The 14,423-nt window shown below is 36.9% G+C and overlaps 1 protein-coding gene across 3 annotated transcripts; it reads right to left on the bottom strand.

Moving 5' to 3' along the window:
* Positions 1 to 358: 358 nt before the first annotated feature.
* ETR1 (Signal transduction histidine kinase, hybrid-type, ethylene sensor) lies at positions 359 to 12,724 on the bottom strand. Of its 3 annotated transcripts, none has more exons than XM_089167891.1 (8): positions 12,471 to 12,724; positions 12,364 to 12,380; positions 6,909 to 7,861; positions 3,559 to 3,927; positions 3,084 to 3,350; positions 2,841 to 2,968; positions 2,477 to 2,668; positions 359 to 1,427 (listed from the first exon to the last, which is right to left on the bottom strand). In XM_089167891.1, exons 3-8 carry the CDS (start codon positions 7,812 to 7,814, stop codon positions 1,073 to 1,075), a joined length of 2,217 nt encoding a protein of 738 aa, XP_089024017.1. In that variant the 5' UTR covers positions 7,815 to 7,861; positions 12,364 to 12,380; positions 12,471 to 12,724; the 3' UTR covers positions 359 to 1,072. The 3 variants fall into 3 exon arrangements, 2 of the variants coding, with proteins under 2 accessions (XP_089024017.1, XP_089024016.1); XR_016175480.1 differs by lacking the exon at positions 12,364 to 12,380 and having other exon boundaries at positions 360 to 789; positions 872 to 1,427; XM_089167890.1 differs by lacking the exon at positions 12,364 to 12,380.
* Positions 12,725 to 14,423: the final 1,699 nt, after the last annotated feature.

Here is a 14,423-nt window from a genome sequence, read left to right as displayed (position 1 = left end):
ATAAATTACTCTTATCATAAAAATGACAATTGACAATTGAAAGTGTAGAAATGTTTCACCCTCCACACAGCCCCTACTTCACAATTGACAAAGATGTCCTTTCTATTGGAGTTGCAATACATGCTTTATTTGCACATTTGTATTGAAATCAAATGTAAACAATGTATTTTTTCTTAGAGGCATTTATGCAATATTTGTAAATATATATATAGAATTAAAAAATAATAATTTAATATGCTTGAAGTATGTCGTTAAGCTATTTGTAGTATTTCACAATAAAAAAAAACAAAAACCATATAAGACAAGGAAAAAAAAAACTAATATCTTTTAGTGCATTCTTCAATTGCCCACAAAAGTTAGAAAAGATCATTAGAAGCAAGATTCCTATTTGTAACACAAATGCCTCAAAAAGACCTTTACAGTTGAAATTAATAATAACAGAAAACCTTTATAGGTATTTCGCAAATGTTAAAACAGGACTTTTGGGAGCATTTTACAAATGCCACTAAAAAAGTGACATAAAGGATATAAGGCATTTATGCAACATTTGTAGAAAATACCCCTAGCCATAAATTCTCTACTTAATTGTATTGTGATGTTGAGATCCGAACTGCCTTGTGAAATGGCTGTACATCCATTGCAAAAGCAGATGCCTTGACATAACAATAACAAATTCATCTATGCGTCTGAAGCAGAATTTGGTTCCTAGTATGAAGTAAGTTCTGCAGGTTTGACTTAGATCCAATACATTTTATACCTTAAATTGGAAGTTATGCAATATGAGAACATCTGCAGATGATAACTTTAGAAAGTCAGATCAGGGTGTTGAGAGGGTGTGGAGAGCAAAATTGAGTAGTAAATAATGAATCACCTTATAAATATTGGCAGGAAATTCACCCTTTTTACATAGGTAGTAGAAATGTGCTACAAACAGCACTAACACTTCATCCTGTGCTACCATCAATGCCTCAGCATATTATGTACACGGGATCAGCGGCACAAGAGCAGCCTTGGCTCAATCACGGCGGAGATTTCCTCAAATCTGAGTTGATAGTAACTCCACAACAATTTGCTACGACTCACGCAGACTACCACGCTCTAATAGTTCAGATAGAACGCTCCTCATCTTCTCTAGTGAAACAGGTTTTAGTAGCACACCTTTCATACCAACTCTCAAGCAGTTATCCCTAGTTGTCTTGTCTGTAACCCCAGTAAGTGCTACAATCAGCGGTCTCTCGTGACGTTTAGGGATCCTTTCGTATATACGTCTTGCAACTTCATAGCCACCTGTCCCAGGTGTGCCTATATCCATGAACACCACCTTGAAGTCAGGAGAAACAACCCGCAAGCACTCATCAGCAGAGCTAGTGATTGTTACATCACATCCCAGGTGCATAAGAAGACCCTTTGTCACCATCCTGCTAACCCTGAATAACCACAAAGGAAATAATCCTATCAACACTTTGTTGAATGCCACAATATAAAGCTCCTGTTTCAAGCACAAGTCACTCTACAAAAAGATAAAAGATAGTATTTGCGGAATAAAGAGAGATGCAAACAGATTTAAGTGTTTACAGGCTTTTGTTCAAATATGCATAATGGTTTGGCTCCATGGTTAAAGCAGGTTTATTCCCAGGAAAAGAAGCACCACTCAAATTTGCAGGGCAGAAAAGTTTTAACCAATGGAAGCTATTTCTAAGATTGGACAGACTTTCATCCCAAAAAAAAGACAAATAAGGATTGAACACGCTAATTCAGTCATTCTAAGTGCTTGATAGACGGCATCTGCACACGGGTCAAAATCAGTGGCCCACCCTAAATGCATGGAACCCAACTGCAGACAGTTTCCGCTTTGTAGCAGCCCTATTTCAGGGAAAGATTTGAAGCCAGTTAGTTGCAAGGCCTACCGGAAAGAACTCTGAAACTTTGTTAGACACCAGTTGGGGGTTAAGTAGACTGCATTTCCAGACTACAGAAATTATCTAGGTGCTATATTACAAATATAACCGCTAACTGTAAGTAGTTACTTCCCATCACTGCCCCCAGAAGAAACTCAATCCTAACAATATCACCCAGATGAAATGTCAACTACATGCCAATCCAACCATTTCTGCAGCAGAAATTTTGGCAGCAAATGAAACCAAGCCATCAATCTTAATCCACCATAAGCGATTGGCGTATGCATGAATGTCCTTTTTCAAGGGTAGGAGGTGGTGATCAAATATCTGATCACCATAGTCACACATGCCTGATAACAACTATTTCAAGACGAGATAAATCATATACATGTTCACTCTGTTCCAACCATTGATCAGCTGTTTCAAGGGAAGGTCAATTGGAAATTGTTTTATGCATTAAGAATATATTGAACTACAGAAAATACCAATAAAAGCAATTTCACAAAAATAAGATAGTTAAGAAAGAGATTTCCACGAATCCAAAATGTAGATTTGCAACACTGTGACATCATACTGACCCATTGTCATCCATAACGAGTACTTTGAGGCCTGGAAAATTGGCCTGTATACAGTTCAGTGGTACACTGACACGGTGGTCTGGCTCATTCGAACGCCCTGCAATTCCAAGTTTCACGATGAATGAAGCAGTACAACCTTTACCAAGACCTTCGCTCTCAATCCATATATGCCCCTCCATGAGGTTTACAAACCTGATTAGGTTAATACGAATGATAAAAACATTTCAGAAATAACGGATAGCTATTACCATTTAAGTTCACCACCATCAAAGAAAAGATTTGAATGACAACTAATGTTGAGAAATTGATAAAGAATGACAGATATCTTCTAAGCCACAAGGCAAGGGGATCAACAAACAACTACCTCTTACAAATCGCAAGCCCAAGCCCAGTGCCACCAGAGTTTCTACTTGCTAATGATTGATTTTGCGCAAACTTATTAAATAATTTTGGAATATCTTGGGAGTTAATTCCTGACCCTGAATCTTTTACCTGCATGACAACAACAATGTTTATATGATTAACTTCAAACACTCAAGGAGTATCCAGAATATATCAGAACCCACATGTCAATGCATCTTCACAACAGCATAGATAACCAACTTACCTGTACACGCAAATAAAAGTGATTTTCACTTGAAACAGGGAAAAATTCAGGTGCTCGAGGATCTAATAAAGGTTCCGGTTTGGCAATACAAGCAGCAATTGAGATGCTGCCTTCTTTTGTGAACTTCAAAGCATTACCAACAATATTTAAAATGGTTTGCATAAGACGTTTTTCATCACCAATGGCATACTCTGGCAAATCTGAAGCCAGTGCTAAAGTAACTGATAACTTCTTGACAGATGCAATGGGCTTGACCAACTGAACAACCTGCATTGATAAACATGTATGATGCCACACCAAGAAATTCAACACAAATTATAGCTGAACAACAAAGTCTACCTAAAGATTCACAAGGCATAAGCATCTATTAACATGTACATTACCAAGAGTCATCAAAATCAATCACCCTTAAAAAAAAAAATAAAAAAAAAAAAAAATAAAAAAAAAAAAAGAAAAGAGGAACATTCAAATCTACCTCTCTGAATACTGCATGAAGGTTAAACGTTGCACGGTCAAGTTCAAGACTTCCATCTTCAAGTCTAGAAAGATCTAAAACATCATTGATGAGTGTTGCTAAGAGGTTACTACTCTTTAGGATTGTTTCAACCATCAGACGTTGTTCTGGTGTCAGTTCAGTTTCCTGGAGCAACGAAGAAAGTGCAATAATTGCATGCATTGGCGTTCTCATCTCATGGTTCATAACTGCTAGGAAATCATTGCGAGCACGAATGGCTGTCTCTGCCTCTCTCCTTGCCAAGTCCAATGCTACATTTTGATCCATAAGCAGATTCCTTGCTCTCATAGATTCCTCTAAAATTGCAGCATGAGAAAGGGCAACAGCCACCTGGACACAGAATATTTTTTAACACTGTATGAATAAACATATTCAGTATTGCAACCAAAGAGAAGCAAACTGCTAACATTGAAATTAAAGGATATCCAATGAAAAATTGGTTTACATGCAGCACAAAATAGCTGAGCAGTCCACAAAGTGAGATGTTAGATGCCCATCATAACCAGTCTCAAAATCTGGGCTAAAATTTGAATTCCTTTACAGGTACAAAAATAAAAACTAGGATTGTGAAATTATTTAAAGGGTCAGTAATACAGGATTGGTTTGGTTCAACTTCGTTGTGCCTAGATTGATTCGATCATGGTTTAGCCAGTGGCCTTGGTCCAAGAGATGGCACATATTGGGTTTTACTATCAACATACTGTGGAGCTAGTTTGAAACTGTGATTCCAAAATTGTAATTTTCAAGAACTTCATGTTTACACAACTCGTGGGACCTAATTGAAGGGCTTTATTGCTTGTAATTGTAGTAACGGAATCAAACTTAGCTCACACAAGTTGGGAATTTCCATTCTTACTGGGTGTGTCATTCCTTTTAGATTCTGATTAATTTAAAAGCATGGTTTAAGATCTCAATCTCAATGCCCATCACATCCACTTAAAAAATAGAGTTGGCTTGAGATATTGGCAGGATCTCACTGAGGTTGTGGAATTTTTCTGCTGAAGTTGAGGGGTTTTAGGGGTCATTTGGGGCTGAAACTTGCTGTCCAGCCTAATTCAGTCTTCCTGAATACATTGGTGACCTCAGATTTATACCCCAAAAAAGTGTGGATGTGAGTTCCACTTCAAACCCTTAGTGGGGAACCACGATGTTGAAGTGAAACTTAAAATGGCATATTGTACACATCATATATTGATACATTAATGCTCAAAGCTCAATATTCAGACAAGTCTAACATATTAAATATATTCATATTTTAAATTACAAAGTTCAAATGATAATTCAATCATCAAAGTTACAACTCAAGAGTCTACTCTTGAGACCCTATGTACTAAGAACATGTTCTCATCTCAGCTAAATCGAAAAGGAGAGATATCTCGCGAAATCTTGCTGAGATCTTGAGAGTTCTGCAATCATGTTTAAAAGATAAATTAAATGAAGTTGTACAACTAGAACATGTTTTGAATATGGAATATAATCAGTTTTGTTTGAGATTGTTGTCTCTCACTATTCTCTCTTAAACCAGATCTCCTCTCTCTCTCTCCCTCTCTTCTCTCTTCCACAAAGGTTCTGCTTTCTTCTTTCTTACTCTCTTCCTCCTATAATTCTATATACCCCATCCATATTACCGTATCTGATTTATGTCAACCATCAGATCAGCATCCTTTCCCTTCAATCTTGAAAACACATCCACCAGCCACAGATCCATCTCTCTAATCTACATTGTTTAGTTTGGGACTTGTGAGGTTCCACATAGTGGTTATCAAACTTATTTCCGGGATGCAATATACAAGTCATGCATTTTGGTTTGACTGCTTTACCCCATGCGAATAAGACAGTGATAGATTGAAGAATTATTCAGCAAAAAATTTTGATCAACAAAGCAATTAACTTCACATTTTCTAGCTCATTATTCTGCAAGGATGAGCACCCTCTCTCCTTGCTCTCTTAAGTTTCTCATAGATGGAACTCTCCAGGGAAACCACACCATTTAGGAATCATTCAGCCTTAAACTTGTCTACTCACAAGCAGATTCAATCAAACAAACTTGGAGAGTATTATTTCTTGCTGTGGACAGTCTCCCCCAAGAAGTCCATCCATTGATTGGAGATATACAACTTCGATGATTAGAGGACCAGTCATTCGAAAGGAATATCCGAGGAGATAAAACAACTTGATCAGAAAGGATGCCAGGATACTTATCTTCCATTGGAATCCATGACTAGCAGACTACTAGTGGATTAATTAGCCAAGCATCCACTTAAACAGGACCATATCATGGGTGTAGCTATTTGCCAGCATAAAAATATTTTACTCTATTTTAGTTTTCTTTTAAGTTTACTGTTACTCTAGCTTCCAGATTGTGCTGCATTGATGTTCCTATTAATGAAGTGGTCATTCCCCAGAGAGTTTCGTTTCCTTTTTCTTCTTTTTTTTTTTTTTTTAATTGGGGGGGGGGGGGGGGGGGGAATGTTATGTTTGACTGGCACTAGTTTTAGCACAAACATCTGGGACAAGATTAGTGTTCTGTATGGCAGGTGTACAAGCTCCAAACAATACATGAATTCAAAAACAAAACTAAGATACAAATTTTACAAAATTCCGAACTCCAAACTAAGATGCTAGGGTATTTCCCTTCCACTGGAAATTATGAATGGCAAACTACTAGCAGATTATTAGCAAAGCATCCACTTGTACAGGACAATACCATGGCATGGCTCTTTAACAATTATAAAACCTTTATCTTTACAGTAGTTTTCTTGTAAGTTTACTGCCACTCTAGCTGGCAGGTTCTGCTGCTGCTCTGCTTTTCTTTTTCATTGGGGAAGGCGGGATTGACTGGCACCGGCGTAGCATGAACAACTGAACAAGACTATTTTTCAATATGGCAGGTGTACAAGCTCCAACTAACACATGGATTCAAATTCTAAACTAAGATGCAACTAGTGCTAAATTTAAAAGTAGATGCAACTCCTACCAAAAACAATCAAGATGCAACTAGTACTAAATTTTGGAAAAAGGAAAACTTAGCAAATGCAACAGATATCAGCAGACACAGTATAAGCAATTAGACTTCGGCCCACAAACAAAGTGGCTTAGTGAAATATAGAACTGCAGGTATTCAGTTAAGAGGTAACAACCTGCAAATAGCATAATCTAAATATGTAAGACAACATGACTTGCTCAGAAGAAATAACTAAAATCAACACATTCAATTGACTAACATGAGCGAAAATGGACTTTAAGTCAACATTATTATAATCTACAATAATACAGGTAAAGAAACAAAATACACAGTAATCAACTAAAACCTGATCAGCAACGACTTCCACAAGTTCCAGCTCATGGACATGCCACTGCCTTGCACTGTCTGAGGGAAGCATCAAAACCATCAATGCATAGCGTTTAGTAGAAAGCTCTGGCCAATCATTAATTTGAAAATTTGAGAGGTGTAAAAGTGGAACACGAACAGCAACAACCTCCCCAGGCATATATTTTCCTGCAGTAGGCCGAAGTCTTGCCACAGGGGAATTCGGAGATATTTTTACCGCACGATTGCTACTAAAAACTTGATTTATCACAGGAAGATGAATAGGTACTGTAAATCCAACAGGATTCTGGTGGCGTAATGTATATGAAAGTTGAAGTTCCAAACCAGTACGTGTAGGCATCCATAGTGCACACTCCTCCAATGCCAATGTTCTACCCAATTCAACAAGAGTCGTCTTCAGAATAGTATGCCTGTCAAGAGTGCTTCTAATCTCATGAGTAAGCATTCTAACATGCCTGCCTGTTTCTTCTTGTGTACGAATCAAACCCATCTCACGATCAAGTTCTGCAGCTTTATTTTTCAAAAACAATTCCCTGGTTTTCACGCTTAATAAGTCAGGAATAATGTGCACAAGCATAAGGGCCGTCGCACAAGACACAACAGCAGTCAAAACTTTCGCAGTAGTCATTACAACTGCCACAGTTCTTGAATGTGTGTTGAAAGTCCATAAGTTAATTAGGTGTGTCGCACCACAGAGGACTATGAATGCTCCAAATTGCACAAGTACCCATCGATATGGAAAAACCGCAGATTTCTTGACAAAGTAGATAAGCTCAAGAGGAATAGAAAAATAAGCGAGTGCAATGAAGAAGTCTGAAATGTACTGGTACTTCATCAATAGTTCATCAGCTGGCCATTGTGGCTCAATGCAATTGCAAGACTCCATCTCCAGAACCACTTGAACCACTAACTCCTTTCAAGTATGGTAGAAAACTGCACGAATAAGTGGGGAGATCTTATGAATGTCACACAATTACAGAAATAAACAAGTACAAAAGAAACTAAAGAGTGATGGCAGGGGAAAATATTTACAACAAGAAGCCTTATCCCAACTAAATGGGGTTGGCACAGGAGAAATATTTTAGTGGTCACAATAGGTTGGACTAGAAGCGCTAGAAGCAGACCTAAGACGACCTTAAGAGAAGTGGTGCAAAAGGATATACATAGCTTGGGCCTTGTATCTAGCATGGCCTAAAATAGAGCTGATTGAAAGGCAAGAATCCATGTAGCTGACCCCATTTAGTTGGGGAACAGTTTGTTGTTGTTGTTGTTGCAATAGGTTGAACTGATAGATAGGTCAAGATGTAAGAAAATTATCTTTCAGGCAAAACAGAATTTTATTCCTGGCATAGTAATACTTTTTAGTATGATAAACAACGTTCAGGAAGGCCTTTTTTAAAAGTGCAATATATCCAACAGCCAGTACCCATGGTTTTAAGGGAGCATCCCAGCTGTGACCTTATAAAACACCACCAGTTACTCGATTGGACATAGCTTTGCATTTCTTAGATAGTTAATAATGCAGATAGCCAACTTAAAAGCATAGATCAGATTGCTCCACAGACCCAGATTTGAACCATTTTTCAAATAAAAAAAGGTTGAAAGTGTTGCTGGCTTACTAGGTTCAGTAGTCAGCATTCAGGATAGGAAGAGAAAGTAAGATAAGAAATAAGGATCGTTAAGAGATTGACAACAGTACCCATGAAAAGCAACAAAAGAATAGGGAAAGAGAGAAAGATGAAGACTTCTTTGTTACAAAAATCAAATTCAAATTCACAATTCTATTCCAACCATCACTATGGGCGTAGGGAAAAAGAACAGCATGGGTTACACCATGCCTCAAGTATGACCGTGAAATAGCCGATTGGAGGGCAAGGATCCATTTAGCCGACCCATTTGGTTGGAAAAACGCTGAGCTGTTGGATGAGGGCCAGGTACATATTATTAAAAAATTAAATGAAGTTTCCTAAATCTAACTTCTTAGGTAGGAACCTAACTTAACTAAAAAGGATGAAGAAAATACTTAGAGATTGTTTGTTTGCAGAAGAAAAACGGGGTGGGACACATGAACTATTTCCTATGAAATCCCAAAAGTTTAGTTTGTTCAGTTCAGTTCACTGGGGTGGGAAAAAGAGCAGCCAAGCTTCCTTAAATTAACAAGCTTGTCTACTAACATGGCACCCGGTTTTTCCCGCCCCATGCCTAAAAAGTCTCATCTGTTTTGGTGGGATTTTGCAGAAAACATAAAGAAAGCTTGTGAAGCCCACATTTTTTACTTTTCCCTTACTTTACTTTACTTTACTTTTCTATCCCTCACCCCACTTCATATGGATCCCACAATTTTAGCTATCACACCCCTTTTTCTCCTATAAACGAATGGTCTCTTAAGCAAATTTTTCGGTTGAAGCCTACAGCTTCTAGATAACTTCCTCCACAAGAATAAACAAAACAAGACCTTTTAATAACTAAACTAAACTACAGCCAACTAAATTACGAAATAGATCCCCTTTAAAAATTAGGTATCCCTTTTTGAACATCCCTTTTGACTCCCTTTTGGGCCTTGTAATTCAGCCCATCACAAACACAGATATAACCCAAGGAAGTAAAAGCTTAGAACTCCTAGACATCATAATAAAAGCAATTTTAGGATTGACCAGCATGTTTCCCTTTGACTCAAAGAAACTTGTCATTGAGTTAGAACTTAGAAGTGTGAGAGTTAGAACTTAGAAATGTGAGAATTAGAACACTCTGATGAGTACTTGTAGCTCCTGATTTTCAACCCAAACAAAATCTTAAAAGGGTAAGAATAAGAACACTTTGATGGGTACTTCTACCTCTTTGTCCTCAATTCAAACAATAAAAAGAATATGAAGATGTCACTATATGTGCTTGTCTTAAAATGTGTAGAAGAAAAAATTCGTGAAATGGAACAACTTTTGTCGCAATCAACTCTTTAACAATCTTATTTTCTGCTCCAAGGGACTTGATTTTCCAGTAGGCTGAGCAAAAACAGATTTGTTCACATTGTTTAGCCTTTATCAAATCCTTATATGGAAATACCATTGGTGTCTCATCAATCAGCTTATAAAGAGCTATCACGTCACACTACAATCCTTCAAGACAATACCTAGCAATAGACAAGAGGGATTCAGTGTACATGAGTTCCTTTCACAATCAAGGATATCCTTTGGTTGTCCGATCCAATATTGAACTATAAAGACACATTTGAACACAGAAATACAAGACATCTAGCGCCATCAAAGTAGGAAGAAAACTGAAAATTTGACGAAAACATCATCATCGTCATCATGGTTATTGGATTCAATAGCTATCTCATCTAAGACAAAAACCTCTACCAGACTGACTGTTAGAGTGGAATTTCATACATTCCCCCAACATTGAGTATGGAAGAAGTCTTCCCATTGGGCAAAAGAACTCAATGTTGAATATAAAGGAATCCATGACTACCTTAGGTTTCAATACCAAGTGGATGTAGCCACCCAACCTAGATTTCAAATCAGGAACCAGAGATCAGATCATCTACTCCAAAGCTCAAATCTGAACTATTTTCTGATCAAATATAGTTGGAAAAGACATAAGTTTGTTCATTTCAGTAGGCCGCACTGGAGAAAGAAAGAAGAGAAGAGGGCTGCAATAGGACTCTGGTCAGAAAAGAATAACCTTCATGGTCACACAATTTGAATCTAAATTGTGTATTCTATTTCATAAACCCATATAATGGGTTCATAATGTTAAGAAAATAAAAAGTTTCACAAATCTAACACACTTTGCAAGGAGATTAGTGTAACAAACAAGGACCCTAAAATACTACACAGATCAAAATTGTTGAAGCCAAGTCTCCTAATAACTGGGAATATACACAACTAAACAAAACAGTACTCTTCAAATGACTAAACTACATCCAACTACATTAACTAATGGAACCCTACTACTTATTAAGTGCCTATCTTCACAAACCACTTTAGCTACCCCCCCCCCCCACCACACCAAAAAGAAACCCCTTATAGAAACCCAAAAAGGGGAAAATTAAATAAATAAAAAATATTTTCAAAATTTGGTCCTTATAATTCAGCACATTATAAAATACAATCTAATAGAATAAAAGCCAATGATATCAAAATATGACCACATTTTGGATTGGGCCTGCATTAATAACTCATGACATGCTTCGTTTGAGTTTTAACTTGATGCTTCAAATCTGCCAATGTGTCTTTCATATGTTTTCCTCTATTTGCCGCTTCACCAACAAAAAAGTTGCTGTGACAAACACTCAAGCCTCAGCATCCTTCTTGTCTATGCATCACAGCCTCCAAGAACAGGAACACCCATGGAATGATACTCTTTTTCAGGGAAAGGATGACATTTTCATTCAATATCAAGCATTTCTATAATCATAGGTGGTGGCTGCTTGCTGGCAGGCACGCAGAAACTAGGACAGATATATACTTTGAGACCCAAATCTTCCCGTATTGCCATAATCTGGCGCTCTTCAACCAGAAAGATTGAACAAATATCTCATCCGAGCTCCAATAATTAGGTTAGTAACCCAAAATTTGATGTCACACTCTGTTATATTCGTACATTCTTCCACTTATATATTTTTTTCCTTCCCAAAAGCATTAACCAAATCATGGGTGGTTCGTTGAAATATACCGTATCCAAACACTTCACATCAGTGATGCTTCTAAAATGTCAGACCAACAAGACTCAGCTTACTCTATTTTGCATTTTCAGAATTCTCACATAACTTCTCATCAAGTAAGTTCTGTTCTCCCAGTCAGATATTGAATAATACATTATACTTTACATGTCAAAGTATTAGCCAGGTGAATTCCACTCCATGTGAAAGCAACGGCCAAATTCTAAACATCACATATGAGACTAGTTAAACACACATTTTGGATTACAAGAAACCTTTAATATCTTAAAGAATGGTATCAAATAATTTTCCATCGCCTGATCGAGGGTGCAACTCATGCAAGAAGGGCAACAGTAATGGCTAATGATCTTTTTAGTAGAGGAATCAAAACCCCATTTTTCTCCCAAATACCAAGGGGGAAAAACCTCCCAACTACTAAATGATCTCCACTTGGAAAGCGTAGTTCGGCTAGGTGGTCAGAATTTAATAATCTAGTAACTGACATATGCTATGTCAAGCCAAATTTCGAATTAAAATCATAATCACCTAAATAAGCATTTTCACCGCGAAAAAAATTGCGCAGCAAAATACGATTAAAAATCCATAAAAAGAATGACTATTCATAGCAAATCCCAAACTATAAAGTCAAATGCTCCGCCTTCTTCACTTCTAAACCCAGGCAGTAAACTTGTAAATGAACTCAAAGTAACTCTAGCCCAGTCTCGAAGATCTGCTCAAAACCCTAGAAATCCAACAAGCAACAAAAGAGAATCACCAGAAACCTCTGCAACTCTGCCAGATCAAAACGAAAGCCAAAAGGAAAACCTTCTCAGACTAAAAAAGTTAAAGATTACACCCCAGAAAAATGAGATACCCACTAACCTGATTCTTCTCGTTCCAACGCTGATCGAGCAGGTCGATGATCAGACCCAGCCCTTGCAGGGTAACCACCATTTCCCGTGAATCACGAGATCCTCTGACGCCATACATAACCATCAATCAGCTCATCTATCTTATGCTTTAAGCTATGAAAGGAGAGGCTCTTTAATATTGAAAAAAATGGGTTTTAATTGAGTTTACATTTTGTGACAAAGAATGCTTTTTCAGGAATTAGCTCCCGGTGCATGTATCCGCTCCCCAAAGAGAAGAGTGACAGTGATGGCTGTGGGACCCACCATCGCCCAGCTCGCATTGTTTTACCTAAATTAGACTTTGCATTGATGGGCTTAGAAATTCTAAGCTTTGACGATTTGCTCATTACACGCGCTTAACCACGCGCTATTCTGGCATGTAGTGCAATTTACAGCGGGCCCTACTCTGACGAGCACGTGCTAGAATAGATCCCACGACGCCAGGATTTTTATTAGGGTAAATTACATATAAACCTTCTGAAATTCAAATTAATTATGTCTACGATCCTTAAAAAAAAAAATTAAATACCTCCTGTTAAATGTTAAGATTAAACGATAATGTCATTTTCTACCCAAAAAAAAAAAATAATGTCATCGATTAAAATTGAAAGAGTTCATAAAGAACAAATAGAAACCTTTATTTTTTTTGAGAAATATTTTGTTATTGAAAATCAAGTTAAATTTTTCTCAATTTATTATGTTTAAGAATTCTTATACTATTTTCTTTAAATTAGTGTAATACATCATTATTTAACTCTAATACTTAACATGAATGGGTATTTGTAATTGATTTTTGTAGGGACATAGATATAATTGATTTAAAATTTAGGAAGTCTATATGTAATTTGCGCTTTAAAGAACACTAGAAAAATAAATGATAAAATGGGTATTTAATATATTTATTAATCAATGACATCATTATTTAATCCCAACACTTAACAATGGGGCGTTTATAATTGATTTTATTTTTTAGAATGAATAGATGTAATTAATTTAAAATTTAAGGAGTCTATATGTAATTTGCCCTTTTCATTGTGGTAAAAGAATAGATCGCACGATTAGAACACATTCTTAAGGCAAAAATGATCATAGAAAAAAGTTGTAAATACATGTACTATCCAAGTCTTTGTTAAAAAATTGACATTTGATAAAGTTTATAGAGAGCAAGATTCATGAACAAACCCTGTTTGGTGGAGATTCTATGTAGTGCAATTTCTGCTCCACGTTAGGTGTGAAACTAAGGTTAGATTATCAACGTAGGGTTTGATCAATTGTTAAGACTAACACCTTTTAGTGAAGAAGTCGTAGGTTCAATCTTTTTCTTTTTCTCTTTCTTCTTTTTTTTTTTTTTTTTTTTTCTTTTTTTTTTTTAATTGATGCTAGTCATCATGAATAGGGGGGTCACAAGCCCTTTGGGATTAGGTGGTAGGGGTATAGAAGGAACGGAGGATCAAACCACAGACCTCCTATGACTTTAGACCTCTAACAAGAGGTTGCCTCCCAATGTGCTAGAAGTGCACCCACCTCATAATGATGGCATATGTAATATCTCATCTCTTATATATAAAAAGCGCCTTTATTTTAAGAAAGAAAGAAAGAAAGAAAGGAGAAAACATCAGATAGATTGAAGTGGTTTTTTTTAAATCTTAACTTAACCTTGGCATTTTTTAGGTCACCGAGGTTCACCCTAGTATTGTCTTGGATTTTTATTTTTTTTCTTCGGGTAATATCATTTTCTCAGAGTTGAAAAACTCAGCCTAGGCTCATGTCCACCTTAATTGATTTTGATTGGCCCAAGTTAGAATGGGCTTAATTGGCCTTGATTAGCTCTTATTAAAGGTGCTAATTTTTGGGCTGGCCTGTCGAACCATAACCAAACCATCCCGATAAGACCCTAACCGAGAGTTATTGGTTGGAGCTAGAG

This window comes from Hakea prostrata, chromosome 9 (genome assembly GCF_041222555.1).
Source record: "Hakea prostrata isolate BN-2017 chromosome 9, UWA_Hpros_2, whole genome shotgun sequence".
Classification (NCBI taxonomy): Eukaryota; Viridiplantae; Streptophyta; class Magnoliopsida; order Proteales; family Proteaceae; genus Hakea; species Hakea prostrata.
The sequence above is the reverse complement of the archived record's forward strand: the minus strand, read 5'-3'. Positions and strand labels throughout refer to the sequence as shown.